The 17,726-nt window shown below is 40.3% G+C and overlaps 2 protein-coding genes across 2 annotated transcripts in view; one reads left to right on the plus strand and one right to left on the minus strand.

Moving 5' to 3' along the window:
- FUCA2 (alpha-L-fucosidase 2) overlaps positions 1–17,726 on the plus strand; it is a 232,875-nt gene that overhangs the window by 72,704 nt on the left and 142,445 nt on the right. The gene's annotated exons all lie outside the window — the stretch shown is intronic.
- The window catches only part of AIG1 (androgen induced 1), a 126,486-nt gene continuing 110,004 nt past the window's right edge, over positions 1,245–17,726 (minus strand). The window contains exons 4-6 of the mRNA XM_061378329.1: positions 14,742–14,857; positions 5,040–5,203; positions 1,245–1,913 (exon numbers count right to left, since the gene is read on the minus strand). Of these exons, the coding sequence (XP_061234313.1) occupies positions 1,876–1,913; positions 5,040–5,203; positions 14,742–14,857 (318 nt within the window). The 3' untranslated portion in view covers positions 1,245–1,875. The remainder of the gene's footprint in view (positions 1,914–5,039; positions 5,204–14,741; positions 14,858–17,726) is intronic.

The raw sequence follows: 17,726 nt of genomic DNA on the forward strand, positions 1-17,726 counted from the left end.
CTTTCATGTGCTACCACAGCTTTCAGAAGCAGTGACTTTAAGCAGTTCCTAGGTCACTAAACGTAACTGATTCCACTTTTTCTTTCCTTACTGAGTTTTGAAAGCCTGTTGCAAATAAAAGATGTGTTACCACCTCCAGTATCAACCAACTATCACAATGAAGCCCTAGTTATCTGTGGCTAAAACAACCATGTTTCAGAATTACTGTGCATATGTGACACACAGCTCAGGTCCAGCAGAAAGTAATATCCCTAACACAAAGCCCCATGGCTACAGCTAATTTGCTTCCAAATTCTGCTACTCTCGTGCGTCCTCTGCTCTCCCTCTGTGGGATGATCAGAGGACCTCCTTCTTCTCTGTCCGGCTTAAGGTTATTTCCATTAACTCTGTAGCAACTTGCCTAGCTTTGAAATCTTTGCAACTCTTGATCAACAGGTTAAAAGTTACAGAGAGGACATACAATCATAAAGGCAGTATCATTTCAGAAGACTTATTTTTTAAAGAAATCAATCAAAAAGAACATCGTTGTATCCTGTGATAGCGTACACATAAATACATTTAACAAATTACTGTGGAGGCATGTCATGAGTTGTGTAAGACTAGTTTCCTCAAGAACTGCTCTGGAGCAGAAACATGCTGCTGGAGCAAACCGGCAGAATCTGGTTAAGTCATTAAAACTCTGCAGAAATCCCTTTAATAAAAATCACACACTAACATTAACCACCTTTGAAGTGCACGTGTTAAAATAAATACACCTAGATACACTAATGAATGAATGTGATGAGAATACCAAGACATTTGGATCTTAAAGTTACTTTTTTAAAAATAATTTCTGGATGAAAATTATTCCATTCACTTGATTTTAACTCTAGACAATCTTTCTGCCTACTAGAGTTCCTTCTTGATTGCTGGATAGTTAAACAGAATTATGTCAACTATTAAACTATGGCTATTGTTTTGCACCTGAATTCCTCAAATAGGCATATGTTTAAACATTTGCTTACACACCTTCCTGAAGCAAGGCTTAAATGCTGCCTCTGGTACAACACTAATGGCTCAGCCCATCTACTGTGAATTTACAGCTTGAAAACACAGGATCAGGTCTTGAACTGGGAAAATAAGAAAAAAAACCCCTCATGTAGAAATACTATCATCTATAGTGGACACTGGAAAACCTGAAAATATATCATTCAAATGACACCAATCTATCCAGAATTTCAAGAATCAGCATGAAGAAACAGAAATGCTGGGATAATCTGATCTTTATTTAGGCCTATTTAAGAAAAGCTACATCATATTCAGATAGTCTAACACTGCAAATAAGATTTTAATGGACTCAAAAAATTAACATCACTGATTTAAGGCAGCTGTTACATAGTGTTACATTAATATTTCTATCAGATTGAACTCTTCTTTGGATACATTCATGCAATTAATTTCTACCGTATTTTTACATTGTATTTTGAAATACATATTGTTTTGTTTCCCCACATTAGAACTATCTGGTTAAGCTTTTCTCAAGAAATACAGACAGATTCATTGTTCTTCTTGCTTGAACTGAAAAGATTTAATGATTTCATGATTTAATGACTTATTTGATGCAAGGAATGCACATGAGTGCTATGGAGATAAATATACATCTTATATGTGCATGTCACATGCAAGAATGGAGAAATAGGAATGATGTTGAAACATTATTATTGTTCTTAGCTAAAATCATTTTCTCTCCATATAAAACCCCCAAATATCCTTGTACTGAGCAGACTGCCTATTAAACTTCCTCCTTTCCAAAAGACTCCTCTCCATGCCAACCTCTGTTGGTGATGAGAAATCTTCTGTGAAGCCATAAACAATGCTCCATGTTGCCTCTATTTTTCAGTCCAACTTTGGCTTTTCTTTTCCTTCTTCAACACCTGAAAACATACGGAGAACAGCTTTTAAAAACTCTCAATTAATAAAAAAGAAGAGTTTACTTGCAGAGGTTCTTCTAATGCATTAACCTTTCTTCTGCCTTTATTGCACTTGTTTCTCGCCTACTTGCTCACATGTGTTACCACACCTGCTGTGAACAAAAAGAGCATCTGCACACCTGATGGCAGTGGTTGTCCAGTAATGAACTGCTCAATCCTCCCTCCTGCCAGACCATTTTCAAATCACCCTAACCCCCTGATGCAGGCTCAGACTTTGACCGTTGCAGGGGCTGGGAATAGTTAGTTCCCTCACCTTCCCTGCTTACTTACAAGCAAACTAGATACATTATCTGAAGCGGAGTGGCTGACTTTCTTTGAGAGCAAGTTTTTAAAACTGTGTTTCAAAATTCAGCAGCTTTAAGACCCCTCCATTTCAACACTGGATATTTAAATATTTGCAAGTACATCTCCCTTTTTGGAGAGTACAGGAATAAAGAATCGATTACTTGGTAAGAGTTCCTCTCTTCCTGCAATAGCCATGTAGAATTAGGAGGGCTGAGTTGAGTGTACAGCTCCTTAATGAGCATATCTTTGCTGCAGGACTTGCCTCTTTCCTATGCTGAGCTAAGTCTGGGCTGGGCAGCAGATGGTGTTTTTTCTGGCAACGAAAAGATTCAGCTATTTCACATGCCTGTTCCTGGACAATAAATTACTACTGGTATCTGACAGAAGTATTGTTCTTCTCACTAAGCCCTCTCTGCCAGACATCTCAAATACAAACATTTCTTTTGGAGGTTTTCAGGCCTGATGCATGCTAGAAAAGAAAGAGTTATGGGTACTGAAGGCAGAAGAGCAGCTACATTTGAGAATGAGGAAAATCCAGCAACAACTAAGATCACCTGCTAATGCAATATATCCATAGATGCCAGATACACCAAAAGTCACTTTTAAACCAGTTATTAATTCCCATATGGGAAACAATAAGACCCATCTGCAGCTAGAAACCACAACTGCAGAGCTGCCTTGCTGAAAGAAGAAACATGGAAACAAATGGGTCTGACACTGCCAGCAGTCCAAGTACAATGGTCCTGGGTATTGCTGGCAAACCAGTGTAATGGATGAGCCACAGCTGAAGGTTTAACAACCAAAACAAGAGGCTGGGTCTAAAAGATTACAGTGGGTTTACAAGGCTGCTCCAGAGCCAATCTTGAGCCTTCTGCTTTCTGCTGGAAGGAACTTTTCCAATAGGTTTCAATGAGCCACTTTATCTGCCTTTTAAAAGCAGCCTCTTTCCTTTCTTCTGAAGCACTCTACTGCAGATGCATCAAATAGATGAGCAGGAAAGCAGATACCCTCAAAACTGTAGACAGACACTGGCTTGTACAAAGGGCAAATTTTTCTTTTCCTGCCATGTTTGTGGTTTAACTTGGAAAAACTAACTGCAAATCATTTTGTCAGTAGTGAGGTTTTATTTAATGCATCTCCAGAGGAAAAGGAAAAAACTCCAAACCCCAAACAACTCACTCTCGCCCCAGAAATCTCATGGCAGGCTGCTTTGATTTGCAAGCTTACTGCTCAAAAGCCCCTTTTAAATGTATGATTTTCAAATAATATTTTCCCAAGTCTTGCATAGCGACAGTCTGGCATTATTTTACATCTCTGCTGCTTGTGGTGTGCCTGCTGCATGCTTCGGGTTAGGTTTACACAAAGCGTTTCAAGCACAGCAAAGCAGCAGGTGACTCCTGGCATTTTCTGGTTTGCAAGTGCTTGAGCTATGGAGGACTTTGGATCAATATACTTCAACAAAATCAAGGAAATCATGGAGAAGATGATAAGGTGGCCATGGTGAATCTTGGGAGAGCTTGGAAGAATGACCTGATGGACAACAGCTTCTCTTGGGTGGAGCGCCACAAGAACCAGGGATTTCATTATGCATGGAGATCTCCCAACATTTCTTATTCGTGGACTTGGTAAGAACATGTGACTCCTTCCCACATTATTGTTCTTCATACAGGACTTACGTCAAGTGAAATCAGTATTCCTTGTGGCTGCCATTTTTTAGAAACTTCTTTCCTGAATTAACTGAAGTATGTTAAATGGATGTGAATGTGACATCAAACTAAGGACTGGAACCATGCTTGAATGCTGCGCCAATGGCTGCTGGTTCTAGAGCGAAAATTAAGATACTTCACAAGTCTTTACGTAAAACAACATACTTAAAGTAAACACTCAACCACCATCTAACGTTAAGTTCTACCTGGTACTGGAGGACTTCTTAAAAAAGTTACCTGCACAATAAACTACCATATGAATTTATGGTGTATTAATCAGTGCACACTAAGTTTTCCAAAAGGGGATACAGGCTGTTCATATGGTCCCAACATGTTACAGGCCAAACAATGTAGTGACAGAATTCCTACAGAGCACAGATTTCACTCCAGTTGTGATCTATGACTGTGACAATGCTGAATGTTGTTTGCTTATTTTAGGCAATTTGATAAATGAAAAACATCTTTCATAGATTAAAGAAACCTCCTTCTAATCCTGTGTTTGTCTTATTTTCCCTTTTCCTCTTCTCAGCAATGGGTTGCCTAAGCAGGGTAGATAATATAGTCTGCACAGTTATGTTTACCCTGCACAAAGGTGATCATTCGTTCTTATTCTACTGACATGAACCTATTCATTTTACTTCAGTAAATTCATAAGCAGAATACACCTTATACCTGAAAATACTAAACCAATGTATTTTTATTTCAAAGTTTAAGCTTACTGTTAACAGCATTCCCACAGAATACCACTTTATTCTAGCTGCACCTAATGGGTTCATCATCTAATAAGTGGGTTGTAAACCAGGTGGGTTCCAAACCTCTCAGATAACTGCCATCAGCTCTTTAATTAGTATTGGAAGTTAAATAAAAGAATACATATTCATAGCTCACCAGGCTTCCCAGCAGCTATTCCATTCATCCATCTGCTTTTAAGAGCAAGCAAGCAAGCAAGATGTTTCAGTGCAACTTCTGCCATTCCCCTTTGTTTTAGCCAGCTTAAAACCTTCTCGACTTCCAGGGGAGCATCCAGCAAGCCCCGATGGTGTATTTCATGAGTTAGTATTTCTAATACAATACTCACATTTTTGGGTATCCCAGATGTAGTTGTTCAAGACCTCTCCCACCAGGTAGAACATGTTAATTATTACAGTAACGGCTGCAAAAAATACTACTTTGACACCTGGACTGAGGTGTTCAAGAAGCGGGTACACCCACACTCCTGTGACGTGGTGAATCCAGCACACCCTGAAACAAAATGAAAATAACAAGTACTGACTCTTACAGACCTGTTTTTCAGAACTAGCTTGGGCTATAGGCTTGGCTAGTGCAACCTGAAAAGCAATTATCTGAAAGAACTGCAAGTCTGAACTGAACTGGAGCACCTGGATGACATCCACCAGGAACAGACATCACGAACTATGAAACCATGACTGATTTCCCACATTCTTACTGCTTTCTTTTAAATTTTGCACGAGCACATGGTCAACTTTCATATTCTGATGCAGGCAGGTATTTCCTTGGTGCATTTGTATTTATGAGGAACACACACCCCTGTTTCCTGGGGCAGTATGGAAACTGCAGCACCCTCTGTTCCAAGCAGGTTCTTTATCCAAAGAGCATTCAGTGCACTCTAGGCTCTCCCACACAACCCAACTCTGCTTTCTGCAGCATTCTTCTTTCATTTTGTACACATTTGTGTTTCTGTGTCTTCTCCTTGCTACACCTGGCAAGTGCATCAGAGTTTTGGGGTTTGCCAGAAACATGGTTCAGCTTCTCTTTCAGAGAATGCCTCCAGCACCTGTGTTTTAGGTTGCTTCTCCTTTTCTTTCAGTTATCTGGTATCATTTGGGATCTAATAATTTTTTCTCTAGGTATGATAAACATAAAAAAAAAACAAACAAAAAAGAAATCACCTCATCAGTGAAAAAATGCTGCTCAGCTCCACACTCACTACACAGTAAAGGCAAAGCAATGATAGTGGTTTCCTGATGGCATAGAGATTTTCAGCAATCAGCTACAGGGCAGACTGCTGGTACACTAACCAAAGAGACGGTGTCAGCTTTACTGCAGTGCAGCCTGAAGAAGAGCTCTGGGTATGTGGTTTCTCTGCGTATGACTGCAGTGGACACCTGTACCCTTTGAAGGGATGGCTTTCGTGTTGAGACCTTTTTGTGTTTGATATGTGGCGAGTGGTTGTGAAGTAAGAGGGAGCAGGGAGAGTCCATACGTTCCAGTAGGTGGAAGCTAAGAAAGGCAAATGCTGCCAAACAACTGAGCAAACATCACGGAGGATAACCGGGAAAAGTGCTTAGTGGAGACAGCTGGGCCCATGAGCTGCTGGGCTCTCTTCAGGAATGTAAATCTCTTCCTTTCTGACCTGGCAGTTTGAGAGAGAAGCTCACAGTGAAGCACAGGTAGAGAAGACTTAGCAGCTGCACAGATTATTACTGATAGGGATTTCCATGTCCATAAGATTTGCTTCACTTGATAACAGTTCTATTTGTTTAAGGAAGACTTTTCATCATTAGATCAACAGTCACAGGCTCCTGAGGGCAGAGACACAGAATTCCACCCAAATTGTTACCATAAATACCTGTCACACAGAGAAAATAGAATCCCTGTTTAACAATTCTCCATTGCTCTGGAAATGTACATGGTTGTCATAGCTTCCCTCCTCCTTAGGAAAGCTTTTATTGCAGCCAGTGTCCAAAGTTGGACACTTCATGTAGGAATCTACATGTGTCAGTAAATTAATCTACATGATCTAAATACAGATTAAAACACTTCCTCCAAATGAGTTCACATATGGAAAATAATCTCTGTATTTTACAGTTATTTTCCACATTCTTCTATGCCAGAATTAACCTGACAAGATAAAAGTATCTGAAAAAATAAAGGGTTTTTGCATAACCCATGCTAATGGGATATCACATTCCTCTTGATCAAAGAAAAAGGTGGGACAGCTAGGTAGAAGGCAACGGGATGTCCTCTACTCCCAGGCTGGCTTAGCAAGGAGCACCTATTATTGCCTAATGTTTTTCAGTTTTGTTTCATGATCATTCTGTGAAAAGCAAGCTCCAAGAAAAAAGCTTGAAGAAAAAACAGGTCTTCTTTTTCACTTATTTTCCCTGGTGTGATGAAAAGTGTCCAGCCCTATAAAACACCTTTACAGAGGGACTTTTTTTAAGGAACCTTCTAAACTGCACCTATATAGCCACCTTCATGAACCAAGCAGGAGTTGCATTTACTAGAATGCATTTACGCTGGAAAAAGGAAATATTTTCTAAATCCACCCAATGAGTCACTGATGAGCTTGAATGTCAGTCATCTCTGGTTAGTTCAGAGTCTTTGATCTGCTCTCTGTTGCCCACCCAGCACAGGAGCTCATTCATTGCTGGGTGATATTGCTCAAGCGGTCACTGTAGCTGTTGTACGCCTGTCCCTGGTGCTGCCACACCATAGGAACTCATGCTTTGAGAACAAGAGGTACTGAGTGCCACTCAGGAGACAACAGTCACAAACTCACCTGATCAGCCACCCTGATCTTTCTTAAAATGGGCTTTACCACATCGCTCGCTACATTGGGATGGAGTAATATTACCCTTTCTTTTCCACTGAGCAGTGACACACTGACTATTCCTGTATTGTCTTTACCACAAATGGGAGCAGCTAAGGGATGACTGCTGCCATGGAAACCTCACCTGATGGCCTTTCTTAGTGGGCTTGTTCCTGCTTCAATACAAGCTATCATCTTGAGGCTGCACAATAGAGGGCTGATCAACCGTAGGCATAAAGCTTCCTCACAATATTGCCAATTACTGATGTTAATGAATGCCTTCAACACTGCAATTCTAGTAGTCATTATTTCTGTCCAACCTCATTATTAAATAAGCACAAGAGAGCATGAATTAAGATTTACTTAGGAGTGCTAATCTAGATCCAATTTAAGATCCTGTTATTGAACAGGTATAAAAAATGGGTCGCTCAGATAAAAATAAATGGAGGAGGAAAACTTTAAGCTAAAACTGGACCGTCTACTTTTGAGAAGGTAAAATTAATTCGAACCTCCCTGTGGTTTGGTACCATGGCAGCCCATGTAGATGATATAGCCATGTGTTTTCAAAGATGAATGTGTTAGAGGTCACTGAGCTCATTTAGCCATTTGTTAGAACTGATAAAAAAAGTAGGAACGAAAATATTCACACATTGTATTCAGATTAAAATGTGTGTGAAAAGAAGTGGTGATTTCAGAAGTTTTCAACCAGTTGGTGTAGAAATCAGAAAAAGCTATTTGAAAACACACAATATTGCTTCTTTTTAACAAGTCTGTCAAAAATTTGGCTTTGTAAAGTTTGACTTTGTTTTTCACTTCTAGAATACAGTAGATGTTGTGTATCTCTCCTATAAAAGTAATCAGGAGGAAGTGAAAACTATGCAGAGAAGATACAAGTACATTTATTCTTTGGCTATACATCTGTTGATGAAGAAAAGTAACTACAGAAAGTTACTGGAACCCTGTGGTTTATGTGTGCTCTACCTTTCACTTTGAGTAATGAAGCTGTTACAACAGCATGTGTACAACTTAGTCCTCGTAGAAGCAAGCTCAATATGTGCGCATAATGGTGGATAACCATGACACCCAAAAGATTTTGCAACAGGAGATGCTGCAGAAAATGGCTGCTCCTTCATGATGGCTGCTCCCAACTGCAAGACTGAATATACTTGCACAGGCATCACAGCATTGATGTTGCGGTCTGAACTCTGAGAGTCTCCCCCCATTTCCTGCTCAAGTTGAGTCCTTCAACGAAGTCCACAGCCGAACAGCAATCAGTAGTATGTGTTCTGGAAACAAACTATAAAATGAGGGCTGTGTAACTTTTCAAGAGCAGTGAATGAGAGGACACAGAATAATAGCGTATGTCATAAAATGTGAAGAGCTCCCAGTGCTCGTCCTTATAACAGAAGAGCACTTCAACAGAACTCAAACAAAAAATACATATCTGATAATGGAAATACCTTTCTGAATGATACCTAATCAACCTCTGGAATGCTGTATCCTATCTTTCAGCAATACATCTCTGAAATCAGGATAGTCAAAAAAGTTTTCAAGTATACAAGTTTGGAAGTCTACTTAGTCCACTACTCTGTGCCATATAATGTAACTCTAGCACGCTTCTGAAGTCAGGAGACTGTACAAGCATGTGTACAAGAATGCGTACAGTCATGCTTAAGTGCAAAGAGTACAGGATATATAAACAATCAAGACTGAAGGATCCAAACATCTACTTTTTGACATAGGTTTTGACGAAAATTTCCCTTGCAGGCTGGTTATTCCAAAATGGCCTGCTAAATCTTCTGAAGAATTTGACATTAGCTGTAGTTAGAGCCTGGATATGACTACTCTATGGATATGACCTCTATGACAGTTCCTTTCCGGTTACTTCTTGCAGCAGCAAATCCTTTCCCACATTTTCTGTGCTGTTTCCAGTAACTAGTAGAAGGCCAACCCCTCAGTCACAAACAAATCCTAAGCCATTTCACACTGTGTGGCTACTCCTTAGCAAACAACAGAACATGGGCATTTTCTATGCATTTACAAGATCTTTCCTAGCATCTCTTCCTTTTCTGCAGAAAGTGAGAACTTTACCCAGAACTATTCAACTGTGGAATGTCTCCCAGAGGAGGTGACTGGCTTACAATAGCTGAGTCATTCAAAACTTCGATGAACAAATCATTTGTGTTCACAGAGCAGGGATCAACCCTGTGCCTTCAGAGGCAGGAGCACAATGACCCGTACTAAATCTGTTCTACTTTTGGTTTCTTACACTGACTGATGTGAGGCACATTTTCATAAATCCTTCTGATTTTCTTTTTCCTTCCCACCTCCCCAGAAACCCCAGGGGACAGCTTGTTCTGCAGCCAATCAGAATTATTAAGATCTCAGCCTCATTAAGATGCTGGGCTTTTTATTATATCAGCCAACCAGGCCTAAATCACCTACACCAGGAATGTGCATCATTTAGAAATTTTAAAAAGATTAGTTCAATAAATAGTCATCAGTTAGGAAATAACAGCAATCATCGCTTCTTGTTCCAGTTTCTTATGCCGGATGCTTCACTGATCTGTGTGGTCCTGAACAATACATGGGTTGTAGAACTGTGCTCCTAGCATGGAGTGGCTTATGCAGTCAGACTAAGATGACTCCTGGAAAACTGCAGCTGCAAACAATGTCACATGCAAAACATACTCAGCATGATATGGTGCTGGCATCCTCTGGGATGAACAAAGCTTAGCGAAATCTGTGTTTATATGCAGGTAGCCAGAATGACAGAAACTCGGAAGATTTGCTGCAAGGTGTTGTCATCCTTGGAATTCATCTATTCTGATAAACAGTACTTCATTTTAAATATAGTAATGGTTGCTATGCCTTCTTGAGCTATATTTTAAGCAGCTGCACAAGTAAGTGAGAATATATTATACATGCATGTCATCTGTGATTGTACTGTTGCTTTGACTCAAACATTTGTGGATGTGGAGGTGGAGGGGAGCCAGAATGTATCAGTCCATAATGCCTATGTCAGACCTAACAGGCTGAGGATCCATGCAGCCTTCTCTTGCCGAAAGCACTTCTGTGCTCACATCCTCCTTCTGGGTCAGGTACAGGGGATGCTAATCCTCTTCTGGCCTATTTCTGCTGCTTCTACTTCTTCCTACTCTTTCCTGTTCTCAGTAGCTCTGGCTCTGGCTCCTTCCTCCTCCTCTGCATTGTCTCATCTGTCACTCACATCTCCCATCAGCCTGTCTGTCTCTTTCCTCCCAGCTTTTCCCACTTGCATGATGTCAGCTTTCAAGCTGCACATTTCCTTACCCATTTCTCTTTTAATCCATGGTTCTATTTAACCTCTTTTGCCTGCCCCAAGGACTTCTCACTTGTTTTTTCCCCAGCCACCAATCCCTGTGATCTTTATTGAACGTCTGTTCCCAATGCTTGCTTCCAAAAGCTTCATGACTTCCTCCCCATGCACATACAGACCCTCAGCACACGCAGGCACAGCCTCAATGTGTCTCTCCTGCTCCATCGGCACCAGCAACCTCAGAAATCCTTCTGGTTTCTCAGTCCTGCCCCTCTTTATTGATAAGTCTGTCAATTCCCACCAAGCTTCACACTGTAACTCTTCTCAGTGTCGAGGTTTGTCCTAGCAGTCTGCACCCTTATCCCTTTGCCAGTGCTTGCTCTTTCTGATCTTCCTCTCCTTCTATGGAGAATCACTAGTGGAAATCTACAGCAAGGCCGACAGCATCGATCTCAAGTTAATTCCAAATTCTCAGTGTACATTCCTTTCTTAAACTTGTGCAAGAAGAATTCAGCGAATTACCCCATCTAGATGCTCTCCCTTGGCTAATCTACAGAACTCTCCTGAAGTCGTTTCAGGAGAAACTTATTTTCAAATGAAAGTTTAAAGGTACCTGAGCTCTTTAAATAGATTTATTGAAGAAGGAAAGAATGAATCAAGTCCAAGCTTGGCACATGTGAAGGCAGCTCCTTGTGGATTTGAGATAGCAACAAGAGAGCAGATCAAGTCTTTTGCTCCCAAACACGTAGCCCAGCTATGTGTTTGGGAGAAAAACATGATTAGCACAGTGGAGTCAGGTTCTTAGGGTCTGTTTTTTTGGCATCCTCAAGCACTCAAAAGCAGAGGGAACAAGAAAACCAGTTTAAATAAACGTATTTGTCTCAGTTTATTTTAGGGACATATTAGGCTTTGATATTAGTTACCATGAGGTCATTCTTATTACAAGGAGCAATGCATTTCTGGTTCTTTTCTGTTCCTTGACAACGAACCCCATACACCCATTGGCAGTATTTTCTGGTAGTACTGGCAAGCTCTTGGGTTTTCTTAGCACTGCCTAGATGTAAAAATTCAATACAAATTGTGACCTTTTCAAGCCATGCTAAATAAAGCCAATTGGCCATTCCTGTCTTATCCCATGGCCTGGATCCTGAAAGTCCATGTATGGTGTGCAACAGGCAATGCAAGTTTGGGAATGCTCCACTGGGCACAGTTCCTTAAATGCAAGGGAGAGCTCCCCCCTATAGGGAGCGCATGAGCTAAGTGTGCCTACTCAGATGAGGATGTTTCTCAGATAGTATGCCTCTGAAAAATACTCAGGGGATATGAAGTTATTTAGCTACATTCTTCCAACTTCAGTGATTCTGTTCAGAACTGTTTGCCTCTTTTTTCATTTATCTAATATATATAATACAAGCTTGCTATTCCACCATCTCTTTCATACATGAAAGGTTCAGGCACATATGAAATAAAACAGAAAGTCCCCTCTGCTTGGAACTGAAAAAAATGTATTAAAAGAAGCAAACTTAACAGTATGTTCCTGTGCGCTCCTTTACAGTACAAAGTGCGGCATGATACACAAATCATATAGCATGGTAACAAGGTTTCAGCTGAGGGTGGGGAGAGAGTTCAAAATTCAAGGGCAAAATAGAGAATATATGATTAGCAGCTGCTTACAGTTTATACTGAGAGAGTTGCAGTGAAAGCACTTATGCTGAGGGAAAAAAATGACGTAGGGAGAATGACAAATCTCAAGTGGCAGATCTGTAACTTCTAGGTAAAAAAAACATAACCCAAGAACTAAGCCCCAGCAGGGGACCCATGGACAACCAAAAGTACAAAGGGAGGAAGTTCCGTCAGGCTGCATGTAATTAGGTCATTTGCAGGTGTAGTCTCATTTTAATGCAACGTGCATGGAGGGTCTAAAGGCTACACGAACAAGGGCAGCAAATCTGAACTAAGTAAAAGGTCTCTACCTCCATGTTGTCACTTAGCAGTAGGAAGATAGTGAACCTGAGCTGTGAAAAGTAGGGGATGAAAGATCTCTCACTTTTCATACTTTCTGGTAGATTTTCCTAATCTGTGAATGTGAGATACATTGTATTGTTACCATTGAGCCAAGATTTGGCTTGCAGCCTCAAACAAATCATGGATAGAGGCTTCAATAACACCTGCTGGCCGAAGACATGCACATCTTACAGATGATGGCACAGCATAGCTTGTGTCTGCCTCTAGTCTTCCCCAGACACCTTCTTTCATAAGAGTAGAAGGAGAAATGAGCTGCAAGTGCAGAATGTAGCGAGATGACCTTTAGGCTGAGTAAGCAGTTGTCTCAAACCAGTTTCAGAGAAATCACAACTTGGAAGGCGAGTCACTTGAGTGTAGCCTTATCCATTTTGGAAATCATGTATGTGTAGCCAAAAGCAATAAACAGCAAAAGCAAACGGAGATGATCATAGGCTGTTAACTGACTATTTGCTTAGTAGTTTTCTTAATGCAGAATCTTCTTCCCCTGCTTTACTTGTCCTACAATTTCCTTTTACCTTGTAGCTGTGGGATGTTGGGATGTAGATGCACTGTAGTAGGCAGGATCAAGTCATATGAATGTCACACTGATACTGTAACAGATTCTTGAAAGATTTTAAGACACTTCAGTTTTATTTCACTTCCAGAATTGGATCATTTCCATTTTCTATTCCTACTGAGTACTACTGCATGTGTTTACTCACATAATTCTGAGAAAACAGGAGCTGCCATAGGAGGTCAGATCACAGGTATAGTAACTCTGCCAACCCGTCTCTAAGCACCCTTCAGAGGAAGGCTGGGAAATAGTTAGGCATTATTATGTATGGGTTAAAAAAAACATAACAAATTTCTCCTAAAGGAATCACTAAGTGCCTTTTTGCATGAGGTTGTCCTTATCCTACAATTACAAATATTTCTGTTATTTAAGAAGCATGTGTATGTTTATAAAAGCAAATGGCAGAGTGTGACTGTTGTCCTGGGAGACAATATCCTACTGCAGCTGTGTTACTAGCATTTTATGATCACTCAGTATGTAAGGATGCGTGTGAAGAATGGCCTCTCTTTCGGGGGACCACTGAAACAGTATGACAGTACTGCCTTGAGCCTGTGTTCCTCTCTCTAGTTTCATCTCACTTGAGAGGTGGAAAAGCAAGTATTATCCTCGATTTTGGAAAATATCCTCTTAGCTGAGGGAAGGGAAGAGAGGGTCATAAAATGTTTGCAGGAAGGGTAAAGGATAGATGGTATGAAAGGAGTATTGTAAATAAAACAGAAGTTTAGTGAAAAATACAATGCTAGAATGACCAAAGTAAATTAACGCTGTCATGCAAATCAGGTGCTTAAATAAGAACTGCCCAAAGACTTAATTTAATGTTGTGTAAGAAAGGTTATTTCTGTTTTAGTTTAATTTTTCGCAAACATTTGCATTTTTTAAAACAAACTTCAGAGTGTTTGGATTACTGGCTTATTCTGTAATTAATTTTACAGAAAGAATTTATGAACTAGTAAAGAAAAAAGATGGTGTTCTACCTTTTCTGTTGCCACTTAAATACTGATGCAGGAAATCATTTGACTATTCTCAATTTTATTTGATAGAACAAAAATCCTAAGCAATAAAACTAAGGTCCAAGAAAAACATTTAGCTTGAAAAAAAGGTTGAAAAATGTACCCTTGGAAAGACTACTGCTTACATGGGATTGTTCAACAAATTCCTGTTGTGTGAGGTTTGGCATATACTTTCTAAAAATATAAGCATCTGGGGAAACCAGACAAAGCCGAGGTCTTGGACCAAACCAGGCATGCAGCGTGAATCTGTTAGAGATTATATCCATAATGAAATATGTGCCCAAATTTAGCAGTATAAACCCCCCAATACAATATGAAAACACAGCATGTACAGCCCTTACCATAAAATATAGCCAACAGCAAAGGTGCACACTGCCGCCAGTCCACAGCTCCTGCTGGGATACTGATGATGTGTTGTTCTCATCTCGATTAATACAAAGGGCAAAACTGTTGTATGCTGAAAAACACAAAACAACGGGGGAAAAGCAGGTGATACAAATGATTCTCACTGCATTTCCATGCTAGTTCTACAATAAGAAACTTAATCACAAAAACCTGAAGTCAATTTCTTGATGGTTAAAAAACCAAGGTAAAATGACTCCACAAAGTCGATCAATAACCCAAACAATATTGTCCCTATAATGTCCAATTGTTCAAAACAGCAGCAGAAATCAGTGAGCAGAATGTGCTTTTTCTTTTGTCCAGGAATCCAAGGCAGACAGTGAGTAAAAAGGGGATACGGCATGAGGGGACATAGGGGTGCCAGTCAGCCTTGCAGTCTGCAGATCCTTGTCACATCACCTCAGTTATTTTGACCATTCAAGAATGTGTCGCATCTGATTTTCAGAGACTCTAAGCACAAACAATACCAAATGAATGAATATAAATGGAGGTATATAATGTTTCTGAGAATGAGGTTTAAATGTATCTCAGTCTGGGGACTTGAAAACAGGGGATGCGTTTTCAAATGATAGCCTCAATACCTCTGTTCCTCCATCTGTAAGACAGGAGCAATTATCTTCCTCAGAAAGGTGCTGTGAATCTTAATTTGTTAGTTGTTGTGTAAAATGGTTTTAGATTCCCAAATGAAACATATGAAAGCCAAAGCTGTAAAAACCATTTTCAGCCACTTGTCTTTATTTAGCTGTGAAACTCCTTATTTTGTCATTTTCCCATACACATTTCGTATACTGCCCCTTCTGAGAAGGTCTGTTCATCCAATTAATGTCAGCAGCATGAAAAATTGCATCTAGCCTGCCCCCAACACTCCATGTCTAGATTTCAGAGTGCTGGCAGGCATGAAAATATACATAGGGAAGAACAAATGTGCCAGGAAATAAACCCCACCATTTCTGAATACACAGCTCATCTAGGACCAACATTATTGGTGACTGAAGAAACATACGATGCCTTGCAACCACAGGGCCAAATTACTGCTGATGTCCGAAGGGAATTACTTCAGTTGAAAGCTTGGTTCTGGGGCTCGGTATGCCGGTGACTGAACTCTCCTGCCCAGTCCACAGGGATGTCTGCAGGTATACTACCACAGGGGCAGCCTAAGCACTAAACCAGGTTCAATCCTTCCCCAAGCACTTGATTACCAAATGGAAAAGAAGCGTTATGGATTATGCTGGCCATGTTCTGCCATCAGGTGTGCACATGTAGTTCTGGGGGGAGCTGGAGGGCTGGATTTGTAAGTTTGTAATAATTAATGCTGTAAATCACACTGATTTTCATCAACACAAAGGCAGAACAGGCATGGAGTAGAAATATTCTTGCGTGGATTATCAGGTTCAAATGAGAGGAAACAGAGTGGGGTCGCAGCCTTTAACAACTGCAGAGAAGGAAGAAGTGCTTGAATGGGAAATGATAAGATAATGGAAATGCCCTGTCTCAGAGATGTAACATAATTTGAATTGGGTAACTGCTCTGATTTTCAAGGCATTAGTAATTAATGACTAGCATTTGGCAAATGTCAGGTGGATAATACAGCAGTTAGGGGAGCTTTCAATTTCTTCATCTTTTAACAACTTGTTCCGCCCCATTCCTTTAAACAGTATAAATCAGCATCAAGGGAATGCAAAGATGTTTTACATGTGGTCTGTGATAGAGCTGCCCACTATTAGATGAGAGGTCTATAAACTGTGTAAGACTTTCAGAGTCCATTAACAGGGCCTGACAGCAAAGCAAGCCCTGGAGATTCACATGTACGACTTGCATCTGTATGGAAAAGGTCTTCAGACAGAGATCAGTACCCCACTCTGCGCAGTCCCCAAAACAGGGTAGCTGGAGGCTGTGCAAATATCTTCTGCCCTGCCTCCATAACCTCTTCAGAGAAAAAGACAGAAGGCAACAAAGCCTATTAACTCCAACCCTTACCCTTGATATTCCTTGCATGACACATTCTTGTGATTCACTTAGTCTTAACAGGGCACTATATGGATAACGGTTACAGAGCTTGTGAGCTGTTTCTCAATTGAAATCTTTACTGCTTTAGATACTGGTTGTTGATGCACTCTACATTGATGATAACAACAGCTTGCCAATTAAGAAGTAGTTAAAATAATTTCATCAATCAGACCTTAATCTAGGTGCTTTTCTACTTTCCCTCCTTCCAGTTCCTGTGGTTATATAATAAAATAGGTCATTATTTCCCTAAATTCTCACTTCTACTCTTTTCTAAAGGTAAAGGGGGGGAAGAGAGGATAATGAGATGTATCACTAAACAGTTTGTGTACAAAATCTTGTTAAAAGCGCAGTGCAGTTAAAAGTGCAGGGAGAAAATCAGAGATCTTAGATCTTTAATCTAAGTCTGTTATAGCAAATGTCCTATGTAATGTACCTTCAAACACTGCAATTTTACATATCCAGAGTATGAACTTTGGTTTAAAATGCTGTAGTGAAACTGCCACTCTAAAAAGCTGTTTCAGTGCTCTACCCAAACTACAACCAAGATAAAATTTGCCTTTCCTACATTTCAGCCCCTCCAAGCCCTGTAATTTAAAAAACATGAAATTCTGTATGCAAGGATACCTTCCGTCAAACAGTGCCGATTAAAACTCTGGAGCTATAAATACTAAATTGGATCAGACTGGCACCTGGACTGAAGCCTAGTTAAGGTGAGCAGGGGTCAAACGTGAGTGGGATCCATCAGTGCTAGGAAAGCTGCAGGAGGCCAGAAATTTCACTCACGTTTTTGCTACCTGATTTCCGAATAAACTTGGGCCAAAGCAAATCTTAAGCTTAGAGAGAAAATACCACTGATGCTTCCTTGACTTGTTTGTTGAAGATCACGCTGTGCCAATCAAAGATGCCTGACTGGTATC

This window comes from Neopsephotus bourkii, unplaced genomic scaffold (genome assembly GCF_033783945.1).
Source record: "Neopsephotus bourkii isolate Nb327-2 ecotype Australia unplaced genomic scaffold, CSIRO-AGI_Nbou_v1 NB_1765, whole genome shotgun sequence".
Lineage (NCBI taxonomy): Eukaryota > Metazoa > Chordata > Aves > Psittaciformes > Psittacidae > Neopsephotus > Neopsephotus bourkii.